The sequence below is a fragment of the Scyliorhinus torazame genome, chromosome 1 (genome assembly GCF_047496885.1).
Source record: "Scyliorhinus torazame isolate Kashiwa2021f chromosome 1, sScyTor2.1, whole genome shotgun sequence".
NCBI classification, from domain to species: domain Eukaryota; kingdom Metazoa; phylum Chordata; class Chondrichthyes; order Carcharhiniformes; family Scyliorhinidae; genus Scyliorhinus; species Scyliorhinus torazame.
This window is the reverse complement of record NC_092707.1, coordinates 30,192,508-30,206,891: the sequence shown is the minus strand read 5'-3', so window position 1 is coordinate 30,206,891 and position 14,384 is coordinate 30,192,508. Positions and strand designations below refer to the sequence as shown.

The 14,384-nt window shown below is 44.0% G+C and overlaps 1 protein-coding gene across 1 annotated transcript in view; it reads right to left on the bottom strand.

Annotated features, from left to right (window-relative positions):
* Positions 1-743: 743 nt before the first annotated feature.
* The window catches only part of tchp (trichoplein, keratin filament binding), a 62,080-nt gene continuing 48,439 nt past the window's right edge, over positions 744-14,384 (bottom strand). Inside the window, exons 9-13 of the mRNA XM_072479980.1 lie at positions 13,550-13,722; positions 11,295-11,376; positions 6,085-6,270; positions 4,984-5,127; positions 744-4,842 (exon numbers count right to left, since the gene is read on the bottom strand). Coding sequence (XP_072336081.1) covers positions 4,810-4,842; positions 4,984-5,127; positions 6,085-6,270; positions 11,295-11,376; positions 13,550-13,722 — 618 coding nt within the window. The 3' untranslated portion in view covers positions 744-4,809. The remainder of the gene's footprint in view (positions 4,843-4,983; positions 5,128-6,084; positions 6,271-11,294; positions 11,377-13,549; positions 13,723-14,384) is intronic.

Here is a 14,384-nt window from a genome sequence, read left to right as displayed (position 1 = left end):
GCTATTCTCTTCCTCTTTATATACTTATAGATGCTTTTGGTATCAGTGTTTATGTTTTATGCTAGTTTTCTTTCAGTTAATTTTAGCTCTTTTGATTTTATTTTTTAGTATTCTTTTACTGAACCTTAAAGTTCTCCCGATCCTCCAGCTTACCATTAGGTTTTGCAGTATGGTATGTCCTCATTTTTGCCTTATGCATTCCTTGTTTAGCCATGGAACATTTTTCTCCTTTTTACAATTCTTCTTCTGCGCAGGAATGTACTTTAATATCTCCCTGAACATCCGCCATTGTTCCTCAACTGCCCTACCCTCAATTATGTGTGCCCAGTCTGGACGGCACGGAGGCACAGTGGTTAGCGCAGCTTCCTCACAGCTCCAGGGATCCAGATTCAATTCCGGCTTTCGGTGACTGTCTATGTGGAGTTTGCACTTTCTCCCCGTGTCTGAGTGGGTTTCCTCCAGGTGTTCCGGTTTCCTCCCATAGTCCAGATGTGCAGGTTAGGTGGATTGGCTATGCTAAATTGTCCTTTAGTGTCCAAAAGGTTAGGTAGGGTTACTGGGTTAGGGTGGAGGCATGGGCTTAAGTAGGGTGCTCTTTCCAAGGGCCATTGCTGACTCAATGGGCCAAATGACCTCCTTCTGCACTGAAGGGATTCTATGGATTTGGAGGTGGAGAGTGCGAGGAGTGGGCAGGTGGAATAAAACCGCAGGAAAGGTGTGACAGAAACATGAACATTCCATCATTTTATATACAAGATATTTTATTAATATAACAATAACTGATTAAAAATATAAATAAAAACATTCAAACCCTATATTGTTTATTTTTCTTGTTTCATGATCACTGCCTTGAAAACCAAAATGTCACAAAGGTTCAGAAAAAAAAGCTGGGAGGCTTTTAATAAACTTGAACATTATATTACAAACATCAATAATTCAGCCTGAAAGCAAGTAAAGAGACACTTGTGGGCCTCCCAGGCTAGATTTCAGAGCCATTAAGAATACAAGTGAATTGACAATTAATCAGTTGAATGGTTGCACTAGAAGAGTTTTTATAGCTTTTAAATTTAAATAGTTATAAAACAGTCCTGAGTGTTATACACCTTCTCAGGCTTTTAGAGAAAGGCAATTAATGCTGACTTAGCCAGCCATAGCACATCCTGTGAAATAACAAAAGAAAAGCAGCTGTGAACAGTAACTGCTGCTAATTAAGCAAGGACACATTTCACACACACATTAGCTCCATCAACTCCAGGTGGAATACCTTTGTGGCAAACCTAAATGAAGCTCAAGACTTTAATTGCTATTTACAGAGAGTAAGACTTCAAAGCCCAAGTTGCTCAATAATTTACAAAAGATGTTAACTTGATTTCTCTCCGTTTAATTGCTTCCCAGTTTATAGAACCTTAGAATTCCTACAGTGCACAAGGTGGCCATTCAGCCCTCTGAAAGAGCACCATACCTAGGCCCATTCCCCCACCCTATTCCCGTAACCCCACCGAACCTGCACATCTTTGGATACATGGGGCAATTTAACATGGTCAATCCACTTGACCTTCACATCTTTGAAACCCACGCAGACATGGGAGAATCTCCAGTCACCAAGGCTGGAATTTAACCCGGGTCTCTGGTGCTATGAGGCAGCAATGCTAACCACCGTGCCACCCTGTTCATACTCCTAAACTCTGGCTCGGCAAAAAGACTTCAAATCTATTTTAACATTGCATCCTGCCAGTAAACCGGATGCTCCAACAGGAAAAGGAACAAAGGGGATTCCAATCGTGTGACCCAAATGTCCGTACCTTGTTGAAAGGATTAATATACAAAATTAAATCTAGTCTATTTTTAATTGTAAAGGAGCCAAAGTTAATCTAACAAAATACATGCTGGACTGTGAACTTACCCCCTCCATCAAGACTCCACCCCCTTTTGTTTTCTGTTCCCTTGGCTTGTCTCAACAGACCCACCCTACCCCCACATAGCCACTATCCTTTGTTGTTCAGTTTTGCTCCCACTGAGCATTGACCTCTGTTCTCCTATTAGCACATTCTGCTATCCTACGTTTGTCACTATTAACACTCTTCAGTCCCGAATGGCACCATTAACAGCCCCTTTGTCCCATGTCCATGACATTGGGGTGACATGGTGGTTAGCACTGCTGCCTCACAGCGCCAGGGTCCCGGGTTTGATTCCAACCTCGGATGGCTGTGTGGAGTTTGCACTTTCTCCCTTGTCTGCGTGGGTTTCCTCCAGGTGCTCCGGTTTCCTCCCACAGTCCAAAGATGTGGTTAGGTGGATTGGCCATGATAAATTGTCCCCAAGTTTGTCCAAACGGTTAGGTGGGGTTACGGGGAAAGGGTGGGGGATTGGGCTTCGCAGTGTCGATGGGCCAAATCGCCTTCTTCTGCATTGTAAGGATTCTATGATCTTTATCAATCTCCCCCCCCTCCAAGTATATAATTCATCATATTTCCATCCCTTTTCAGTTCTTTTTTTTTTTAAATTTAGCGTACCCAATTCTTTTTTTTAAATTTAGGGGCAATTTTAGAGTGGCCATTCCACCTAATCTGCACATCTTTGGCTCTTTTCAGTTCTGTAGAAGGGTCCCATGGACTAGAAAAAAATGTGTTTCTCTCTCCTCTCAGAAGCTGCCAGGCCTGCTGCGTTTATCCAGTATTTTCTGGTTTTGTTTCAATTTTAAGCTAAATCGTACAGCGTTAAATGTACAGCATTAAATTATTAAAAATCAAAACAAAACTTGCCAGTTATAATTTTGTTCCTCTCCTAGCCGCTCTGGCTCATTCCAATATCAGAAGTGAGAAACCTACTATTGTGACTTATCCAGTCAGATAATTCCCCAATCTTAGCTGGCAAACAATTCAGCAATAGGGTAGGATGGAGCAGGTACATGCTGGGGTGAAGGGCTAATAACATGTCCTTTCCACCATCTGATCCATTGATGTTTACAGAAGCTGTTTCCTGAATGTCAGAAATCGTTTAAAAAAAGATTCACATGGAGATCAGAGTGCACTGGGTATACTTTTCAATGTGGTAGACAATGCCTAAAGTAGACATTGGTTGGAATGGATAAAATTAAACATTTCCAGTTGAATGTTCTTTAAGAATTCAAACACCACAGCGGTAAATTTGAAATGAAGGTGTCAGTTCTGTGCATGTTTATTGAAAATGCGCACGGACACTTTTTAAAGACTTACAGCCCTGAGATAAGCAAAAGAACTTAAAATTCATATTAAAAACATAATTTTCACTAATCTTATATTCAAACATGTTATCTGAATTTAATTGTTCGCCAAAACATCAAATAATTAAAAAAATATTTTGCACTGATGTTCAGACAGCCATCAATAATCCCTCCATTTTGGTTTTGAAATCTCCGAGCCCCCCAATTCACTCATATTCCACAGTACCACTCTTGATTATCTTCTTCCCCTGGCCTCCAATCCCCTTCCTCAGTTTCCCCCTTTCCCTCCAGGTTAAAAATGAGAGAGAACAGGGAGTAGAGACCTGGGTCACACAAGCCAAAGCAAAATCCTAGTGCAACTTCCCAGCTCAAAATAGGAAATGCTGCTGTATGGAAATGTTGATTCCTATTCCAGGATGAAAGCAAGAAACTGAAGGCCAACAGGGGAACGAGTGAGTGCTGAAATTGATAATTGTTGCACTTTTAGACTGCCAATGTAAAGCTCGCACACATACTTGCAACAAGATTTAAGATCCTTCAAATACAAGACACCATGATGAAACCTTCCTGTCCTATATATCTGTCTGACCCTTTTGGTACCTCGGTTAAAAGGCCCATTACAGCAAAAACAATGAATAATATTAGGCTGTGTGCAAACACGCAGTGAAAATGCAGTAATACAAAAAAGGATCGAGATGTATTATGGATTGAACATTGTAACATCTGGTAATGTTTTCCAACACGCCTGAACTGAGGGTGTGAGTTTGCTAACTCCCTACTGCCCTTACTTTCCTCGTACGTCGTTTCCTGTTGCTAGGAAGACAGGGAGTCCAGGTTGTCCACAGTTCCATACAGTTAATAGTGCTGCTTGGTCAACCTTGGACGAAGTGGTGCACTTGAAGCACGTAGGTAGGAAATTTTGCATTCTTCCCTTCTCCTGCTTTTCTATTTCCCTGCTGGAGGTTCTGGTCAAAATCTGTTAACTTTTTAGGCATTCCATTCTCATACTTTGTAAAAGCCCTGGTGAAAATGTTAGTTAGTTAAATGGGAGTTATAAGTCTCCCTGGTTGGAAGTCCATTAACTCACTTTGCCACTAGTATTCACAACACCTTGGAATGATCTAACAGCAGATGCTTTTCTAATTTGGGAAGCAACATTATTTTCCCACTGCAAAACTGGAGGAATATAGTAGATCTCAATCTCTCAGAACCTGGATGAAAGGAATTGGGGAATATATCTAGATCCTACCAGACATCGATGGCAGCATGCCATGGATTTAGTGTACCGACCACCCACAATCTTCCAGACAATGAACAGTGGTTAAGTGCTGTGAACCATCCATACTTAATGTGTACTAAACACAGGCTAGTAATTTATGGAGCAAATGAGATCCTTAGAGATTTAAACAGTTCTATAGTTTTACATGAATTCCAGCCTGAGTTTCTCCTTCAATTAAGTGATGTCTACAACATCCATTTCATAAAGGGAGTGAAGACTTGGCTCTGTCTGGCTGTGTTGCAAGGTCAAGTGATGTGGATTTGATCCAGATACTCAATCCATTCCAAGGCAAGACTCACGTTTCACAAGCCAGTCTTATATTTCTCAGCTATGTCCAGGCTATTCTTGGTCGGTGGAACATCTAATAAAATATAAAACAGGTGCAATAAAAGTTATGTTTTCACTTTAACAACTGGATAGCTTAGAGCTTAGTACTAGATAGCACTTTGCCAACTGAGCCACTGAACTGCTCCAGGCATCTACATACAACGTATATAGTTACCTTAGGCTCATATCCTCGCTGCCTCATCAGCTTAGCCTCATGTTGAAGCATCTCTTCCTGCTCCCTCTCTGCAAGCCTTTCCTCATTTTCTTCCTCCTGCTGCCGTTGCATCTCTTCCAACTCCTGCCTCCTCCGTTCTTCAACCTGTGTTAGAAATATGAAAAACATAGTGAGGAATAACTGCATATACCAGTCCTATGTTGTCCAGTACAGATGTTCATTATTTATTGATAGCATGAAAGGCCATTGTACAATGTTGGGGGTTATAGCAAGATCTCAGTGGATTTACTGTGGACCTGCAGGATTCCCTACTGTAATACTGCAGTACTAGGAATAATTATTGCCTATGCTTCAAACCCCACTCCCCTTTTTCCTTTTTCTGAAGCTGCTGGCCTGAGGGAGGATAGTAATGGTGGGCAGGGTTGGAAATGTAGCCTCAGATTTCTCCCTGCTGTGAAGGATATCTTTCGCTTCTTCTCATTGTTCCATCAACTGATTGTGTGAAGAAACACAGGACTGAACCTAGATTTTACTGCTACTTGTGGGGCAGAGTGGTCTTCCTCTGCTGACTCACTGAAACAAATTTAGCACCAATGGTGGCGTGACTAAAATCAGCTGACATCATTGACCATATGTCATGGTAGCACAAGTGGCAGCACGGGAGCACAAGTGGATAGCACTGTGGCTTCACAGCGCCAGGGTCCCAGGTTCGATTCCCCGCTGGGTCACCGTCTGTGCGGAGTCTGCACGTTCTCCCCTTGTCTGCGTCGGTTTCCTCCGGGTGCTCCGGTTTCCTCCCACAGTCCAAAGACGTGGCCCTGATAAATTGCCCTTATTGACCAAAAAGGTTAGTAGGGGTTATTGGGTTACGGGGATAGGGTGGAAGTGAGGGCTTAAGTGGGTCGGTGAAGACTCGATGGGCCGAATGGCCTCCTTGTGCACTGTATGTTCTATATGAATAATTTTTGGTTACATGGCTATTTTCAATATCTCTGAGGGACAATGCATTACGTAGTACAGTGACCCACTTAAACATGTAACAATAAGAGAACATCCATTAGGGACACAGTGCCTACATATCAATAGAATTGTGGAACAAACCTGTGCTGTCAGCTCCAATTTGCGAGCTGTTTTCACCTCCTCCTCTTCCTCCTTCTCCCGTTTTGTTGTCTCCTTCACTTCCTCCAGTTCGCGGATCAGCTCCTCGCGACGCTGAACAGATTCCTCTTGAGCACGCCGATTCATCTCGATCCTATCTAGGATTTGCCTCTGCCGTCCTACAAGTACCTAACCAGAGATGAACATATTAAATAACCTACTTAAAGCAAATTGTGCTCTACAGGTGAGGGGTATGTGATACTGCCCAATTTAGGCTTTTGGGTCAGGTACGCCCCTTTTAATCCATTCCAACAATATACCTTAATATTATAACAGCATCCCAATTGCACAAATGTGATATTTTTTCCATTTCTCACACCAGTCAATCTATGAACTCTCTGAATGACTTTACAGTTTAATACTAAATAGTCCCCGACAACCTCTGGGGCAGTTTTGTCCTCTCCTCAATTCGCACCATCAGCAGAAGAAAATTTTGTCTTATCATTTTCAGCCATCTACACTGTGTATTCAGGCATTCCATCCATCTCGTGAAAAAATAACATGAAAAATCAGGAAACCATGGAAGAATTTCAGAATAACATGCCGATAAGAAACAGTACTTAAAAAAAATTGGGACAGCACGGTGGGGCAGTGGTTAGCACTGCTGCCTCACGGTGCTGAGCACTCGGGTTTAATCCCGGCCCCGGGTCATTGTCCATGTGGCGTTTGCACATTCTCCCCATGTTTGCGTGGGTCTACCCCCACAACCCAAAGATGTGCAGGGTAGGTGCACTTAAACTGCCCCTTAATTGGAGAAAAAAAATACTTCATGGGATTTAGGCATCGCTGGCAAGACCAGCATTTGTTGATCGTCTCCAATTGTCCTTGAACAGGGTGGCTTGCTCTGCCATTTCAGAGGGCACAGTAAGAAGTTTTACAACACCAGGTTAAAGTCCAACATGTTTGTTTCGAATCACTAGCTTTCGGAGCGCTGCTCCTTCCTCAGGTGAATGAAGAGGTATGTTCCAGAAACATATATATATATATATATATATATATATATAGACAGATTCAAACAGCCATGGGGGCCAAATTCGCACCCCAATACGTCAACATCTTCATGCACAAGTTTGAACAAGACTCCCTCACCGCACAGGACCTTCAACCGACGTTATACACCAGATACATCGATGACATTTTTTCCCTTTGGACCCACGGCGAAGAACCACTGAAACGACTACACGATGACATCAATAAGTTCCATCCAACCATCAGACTCTCCATGGACTACTCTCCAAAATCAATTGCATTCTTGGACACACTCGTCTCCATCAAGGACGGTCACCTCAGCACTTCGCTTTACCGCAAGCCTACAGATAACCTCACGATGCTCCACTTCTCCAGCTTCCACCCTAAACACATTAAAGAAGCCATCCCCTATGGACAAGCTCTCCGTATATACAGAAGTATATAGTATAGAAGTATCAGATGAGGAGGAACGTAACAGACATCTACAGGCGTTGAAAGATGCCCTCGTACGAACGGGATATGGCGCTCGACTCATCGATCGACAGTTCCAACGCGCCACAGCAAAAAAAACGCACCAACCTCCTCAGAAGACAAACACGGGACACAACCGACAGAATACCCTTCGTTGTCCAGTACTTTCTCGGAGCGGAGAAACTACGACATCTTCTCCACAGCCTTCAACACGTCATCGATGAAGATGAACATCTTGCCAAGGTCATCCCCACACCCCCACTACTTGCCTTCAAACAACCGCGCAACCTCAAACAAACCATTGTTTGCAGCAAACTACCCAGCCTTCAGAACAGCGAGCACGACACCACACAACGTTGCCATGGCAATCTCTGTAAGACGTGCCAGATCATCGACATGGGTACCACCATTACACATGAGAACACCACCCACCAGGTACGCGGTACATACTCGTGCGACTCGGCCAACGTTGTCTACCTCATACGCTGCAGGAAAGGATGTCCCAAAGCGTGGTACATTGGCGAGACCATGCAGACACTGCGACAATGAATGAACGGACATCGCGTGACAATCACCAGGCAGGAATGTTCCCTTCTAGTCAGGGAACACTTCAGCAGTCAAGGGCATTCAGCCTCTGATCTCTGGGTAAGCGTTCTCCAAGGCGGCCTTCAGGACCCGCGACAACGCAGAATCGCCGAGCAGAAACTTATAGCCAACTTCCGCACACGAGTGCGGCCTCAACCGGGACATGGGATTCCTGTCGCATTACATTCATCCCCCACCATCTGGCCTGCAAAATCCTACCAACTGTCCTGGCTTGACACAGTTGACACCTCTTTAACCTGGGGTTACCCCATCCCTGGATCTGTAAAGATTTAATCACCTGCTAATGCTCGCATTCTAAGCATTGTCTGGCATCTTTGAATTTGTCTATATATGTGTTTCTGGGACATACCTCTTCATTCACCTGAGGAAGGAGCAGCGCTCCGAAAGCTAGTGATTCGAAAAAAACTGTTGGACTTTAACCTGGTGTTGTAAGACTTCTTACTGTGCTCACCCCAGTCCAACGCCGGCATCTCCACATCATTTCAGAGGGCAGTTAAGTGGTTACCACATTACTGTGGACCTGGAGGTATCAATGGACTGGTCAGATGGGCATAAAAGTGAAAAATGGAATTCAACCCAGAGAAGTGTGAGGTGATGCATTTGGGGAAGTCAAACAAGCCAAAGGAAAACACAAAAAATGGAAGGATACTGTAGGTGTAGAGGAAGTGAGAGATCTTGGAGTGAATGTCCGGAGATTCCAGAAGTATCAGGACAGATCAAGAAGGTGATTAAGAAGGCATATGGAATCCTTTCCTTTACTAGCTGAGGGATAGGATACAAGAGCAGGGAGGTTACGCTGTTCTAGCCACCTCATTACAGAAAGGATGTAATTGCAATGGAGAGGGTACAGAGGAGATTTACGAGAATGTTGCCAGGACTGGAAAATTGTAGCAATGATGAAAGATTAAATAGACCGGGGTAGCGCTCCTTGGAACAGAGGAGGCTGAGGGATGATTTGATTGAGATATAGAAAATTCTAAGGGTCCTGGATACAGTGGATGGAAAGGGCCTATTTACCTTAGCAGAGAAGTCAGTGACTAAGGGGCACAGATTTAAAGTGATTGGTAGAAGGATTAGCAATTCACCCAGAGGATGGTAGAGGCAGAAAATCTCATTTCAAAGATGTCTGGATATGCACCTCATAGAATTTACAGTGCAGAAGGAGGCCATTCAACCCATCGAGTCTGCACCAGCCCTTGGAAAGAGCACTCTACTCAAGCCCACGCCTGCATCCTATCCCCGTAACCCAGTACCCCACTTAACCGTTTTGGACACTAAGGACAATTTAGCATGGCCAATCCACCTAACCTGCACATCTGTGGGAGGAAACCGGAGCACCTGGAGGAAACCCACGCAGACACGGGGAGAACATGCAGACTCCGCACAGTGACCCAAGCCGTGAATCGAACCTGGGACCTGGAGCGGTGAAGGAACTGTGCTACCATGCTGCCCAATACCTGTGCCACCCATGCACTTGAAGTGCCGTAACCTACAGGGCAAAGGAACAAGTGCTGGGTGGCTCATATTTTCATAGGCACGATAGGCCAAGGGGCCTCCTCTGTCGTAAATGGTTCCATAGAGTCACATGTAGGCCAGACTGAGTAAGGTTGGAAGACTTCCTTCCCTGAATCAGATTGGTTTTTACAACAATCAATGTCAGTTGGCATGGCCCACCATTACTGAGACTATATTCATGATATTCCAGATTTATTGATTAAACTGAAATTCGAACCAGCTGACAAAGTGGGAATTGAACCCATGTACCCAGACCTCTGGATTACTAATTCAACAGCATTACCGCAACACCACTGTCTCCCCATAAATAAACTTGTTGGATGATTCTGAAGTAAGACCATATAGAAATGATGTAGAAATGTCAGCTGAGCTGTTCCTTTGATCCATGTTAACACCTACTAATTGTTCAATTAATGTAAGGCACGCAGAGAAGTTGTTGTGGACTTTGCCTACTTTAGGCACTGTTGCCTTGTTCTTCCCTACAGCTTCAGTGGGCCCCAGCACTGCAAGGTACCTGGAACAAGAACAATGAGAGATGCCAGTGGCTGCATTTAAGTGCCTCCTTAAAGGGTGACGAGATAACAATCAGAAGTGACTGATTTGGCAACTCCCTAGCTTGGAGCTGAGACAGCCAAAGTAGTCAGTCAAGATTTTCATTGTTAAATTGTCAAAATCAATGCTGCCATCATTTTGACAGAAGAGGTACCAATGGGACATTTTTCACTGAAAAAAAGTCAAGATGAGTCTCAAAAGAGATTTCCAAAATTCTGAACAGCTTTGGAAAGATAAATCAGGAAATACCTATTTCCGCTGAGCACTCGGTTGATAACTAGAGAGCATTGATTTACCATCATCATCAGTGAGGATAAGAAAATTATTTCTATCCATGGGAGATTAGAGGGAGGAATGCCACCAGAAACAATCGTAGACACAGAATATGTAACAGCTTTCAAAAGGAAAGTAGATTAATTTTTGAAAAATATCACTGAAAGGGAATTGGGGGAGTTTGCAAGAATGGAACAAAGTGAACATCTCATTCAAATAGGATGAAATTGACTTCTTCTGTGCTGTAAAAGAAATATTATGAGCTGGTAGTTAAATAGATTGGCCTCTGCCCTCCGTCAATTACATGTGGCACTTCATATTCTTTACCTCAAAACAAAATTTCAGCACTTGTTCTGGTTGCTGACATATTTGAGTCATTCTCTAGCTGAAAGCAAAGGCTTTCTGCCAGCTTGGCCAGAGCCACTCCTAAACAAGGTTCTGGGAAGGATGCACCACTTTGGTTATTTGCTTCCTTGCTCCCTAGGGTAAATTTACTCCACCTTCTGTTGACAATATAACCAAGCATAATAACATACAGTGTGGGGAATAGCAGAGAAGCATCAAACAAAAGACTCCTTGCAAACCAGCTAGCACTGGTGACTTATTCTGGAGAGTTTGATATTTGTAAAGAAAATGCTTAATTCACATTCAGTGGATGTAATAAATGGCAATGCTGCATTTGTGAAGCATAACATATACAAAGACAACAATCTGACATTTTCAAATAATTAATCTGTAAAATCACGCAAGAAATGTGACCTCCATACCTCCTGCATTAAACGCATTCTTGCGTGTCTCTCTCTCTCCCACTCCTCTTCTCTTTTCTGCCACATACGTTGGGCCTCCTCCCTGGAATCAGAGGGATTTTGTTTCAAACATAAAAGCCCATTTGTGCATCCGAGAATTTAAGTACACCATTGCAGTCTCTGGCTGCACTTGCAGCACTCGCTCAGTATTACCACTCCAACAGCGCAGCACTCCCTCAGTACTACCACTCCGACAGCGTAGCACTCCCAGTAATACCACTCCGACAGCGCAGCACTCCCTCAGTACTACCACGCCGACAGCGTAGCACTCCCAGTACTACCACTCCGACAGCGCAGCACTCTCTCAGTACTACCACCTTGACAGTGCAGCACTCCCTCAGTACTACCACTCCAACAGCGCAGCACTCCCTCAGTACTACCACTCCGACAGCGCAGCACTCCCTCAATACTACCACGCAGCACTCCCTCAGTACTAAACACTCCGACAGCGCAGCACTCCCTCAGCACTACCACTCTGACAGTGCAGCACTCCCTCAGTACTACCCCTCCGACAGTGCAGCACTCGCTCAGTACTACCACTCTGACAGTGCAGCATGCCCTCAGTATTACCCCTCTGACAGTGCAGCACGCCCTCAGTATTACCACTCTGACAGTTCAGTGCGCCCTCAGTACTACCCCTCTGACAGTGCAGCACGCCCTCAGTATTACCATTTTGACAGTGCAGCACTGCCTCAGTACTACCATTCTGACAGTACAGCACTCGCTCAGTACTACCACTTTGACAGTGCAGCATGCCCTCAGTATTACCTGTCTTGACAGTGCAGCACTCGCTCAGTACTACCATTCCGACAGCGCAGCACTCCCTCAGTATTACCACTCTGACAGTGCAGCACACCCTCAGTAGTACCCCTCTGACAGTGCAGCACGCCCTCAGTATTACCACTCTGACAGTGCAGCACACCCTCAGTAGTACCCCTCTGACAGTGCAGCACGCCCTCAGTATTACCACTCTGACAGTGCAGCACACCCTCAGTATATTGTCACCGCAAAGTGTTGCACTGAAAATTGAGAAAAAAACCTCATCAAAGGATGTAACACTTTTAGAATAACAATCTCTTTAACAGACCCAATTTATTCCTAGGATTCAAATGCGGCAAGTCATATTTCATTTATAAAGCTTGTAGGCATGCAACAGAAAAACAAAAAAATTTGTAGTCCAAAAAAGTTCCTTTCAATTTATGAAATCATCAAAATTCTACAGTTCAGAAGGATGCCACTTGGCCCATCGAGACTGCACCGACTTTCTGAAAGAGCACCCTACCTAGGCCCAATCCCCGTAACCCCTCCTAACCGTTGGACACTATGGGGAAATTTAGCATGGTCAATCCACCTAATCTGCACATCTTTGGACTGTGGGAGGAAACCGGGGCACCCGGAGGAAACCCACGCAGACACAGGGAGAATGTGCAAACTCCATACAGTCATCCGAGGTCGGAATTGAACCCGGCGTCTCTGGAGCTGTGAGGCAGCGGTGCTGACCACTGTTCCATCATGCCGCTCAATTATGTTGCGATATCACAGAAATGAAAACATGGCTTTCTCTTTTAATTCGTTTTCTCCTTCCATTCAGTAGAAAAAAACTGTTCCTATTTCATGAAATTTAAACAGGATGTAAATTTTGATTTTGAGGAATACACTATGATAGGACCCTTCAATGTCCATTAAATACATTAGAACAGTAATTCTTACTGGAAATGACATGTTTACTCTGAGAGCTCTGGTTCTTGAATAACTTTCACTGCTATGCTAACGCTACAGGCAGAAGAAAGACAGTTTGCTTTCACCACCAAGCAATTCTTGCTGCTGATTAAAAGGTGATGTGGTGGAATGTGGGAAAAAAGCTCAGAGTCAGGGTTAAGTAAAGACTCAATATTTCAGTAGCTCACTGGGAAAAGCAGCAGAAAGTGTGCCTGATTGGGACAAGGTCCTATTTTGCACAGAGGAGTATTATGCTGGCAAATAATTGACTACAACTGGACAGCCTTCGCCTGGAGCACTCGTTTTCAAGAAATCATCAAAATCTGATGCAAGTATTCAACAGATATGATGCTCATCAGCATATACAAGATTAAACTATTTCGCACTCCTGTGATAAGGAGACGAATACAATCGCCTTTTCATCCTTTTCCTTCCAGTACAATTGTTTGCCAACCAACTAAATGGAGCATTATCCATACAAATGATCATGGTCAGACCTGAATATAGTGTCCAGTTCGGCCTCACGCTCCCTCTCCAACTGCAGCTGCTCCTCAATGACTTTCTTCATCCATGCTGCATCTGCTCTGGCCTGTTCCCGCCTCGCAGACTGCAGCTGTTGGTCCACCTCTTCCTTTTCAATCAGAGATGCAAGAAATTGGCGATCCAGTTCCTGCAAATTGAAAAGAAGGTGCACCATAGAGAGCTGAGAATTCAAACTGTACTAAAATCCAATAAAAGGCAGACAGAGTCCTTCCATAAAGAATGCTTAAACTAGATGGGCCAAAGGGCCTGTCTCTGTGCCGGAGATTCTACGATTAATGCTTAAAAAAGGCACTGGCAATGAAATCACTCAACAGTACAATTATGCATACCACCTGTAATCCAGCAATCAGAACAAAAATATGAAGCAATTTGCAATCATTTTCTACAGCAGTGTTCCCGCTATTACTCCAGACTACAGGAATGTGAAGATTGTTCCCCTACCCATCTGCTGCCTGGCCTTTTTGCACTGTTTGTCAACTCATGATAGATGACAATTGCCTCTTGATCAGCCAGCAACATTCTAGTTGAGTTGAAACTGTTCCCGGTGAATTCGCAGGATGTATGAACAACCCTGCTTTAAAAAAGCATAAATGCTGGCACAGTGCATTTGAGCTCCAACATGTTACACCAGGAAATGGCAGGTGGCAGATCTACACTCTCAAATCCCCATGATGAAGTCTCCATCTCAGCTATGCCATCACTGTGATATTAGTAAAGGTAATGTACTCTGCCACTGGGAGGAACAGTCAATCTGACTGCTCTCAGCCATGTTAAATGGTTAGTTACAAT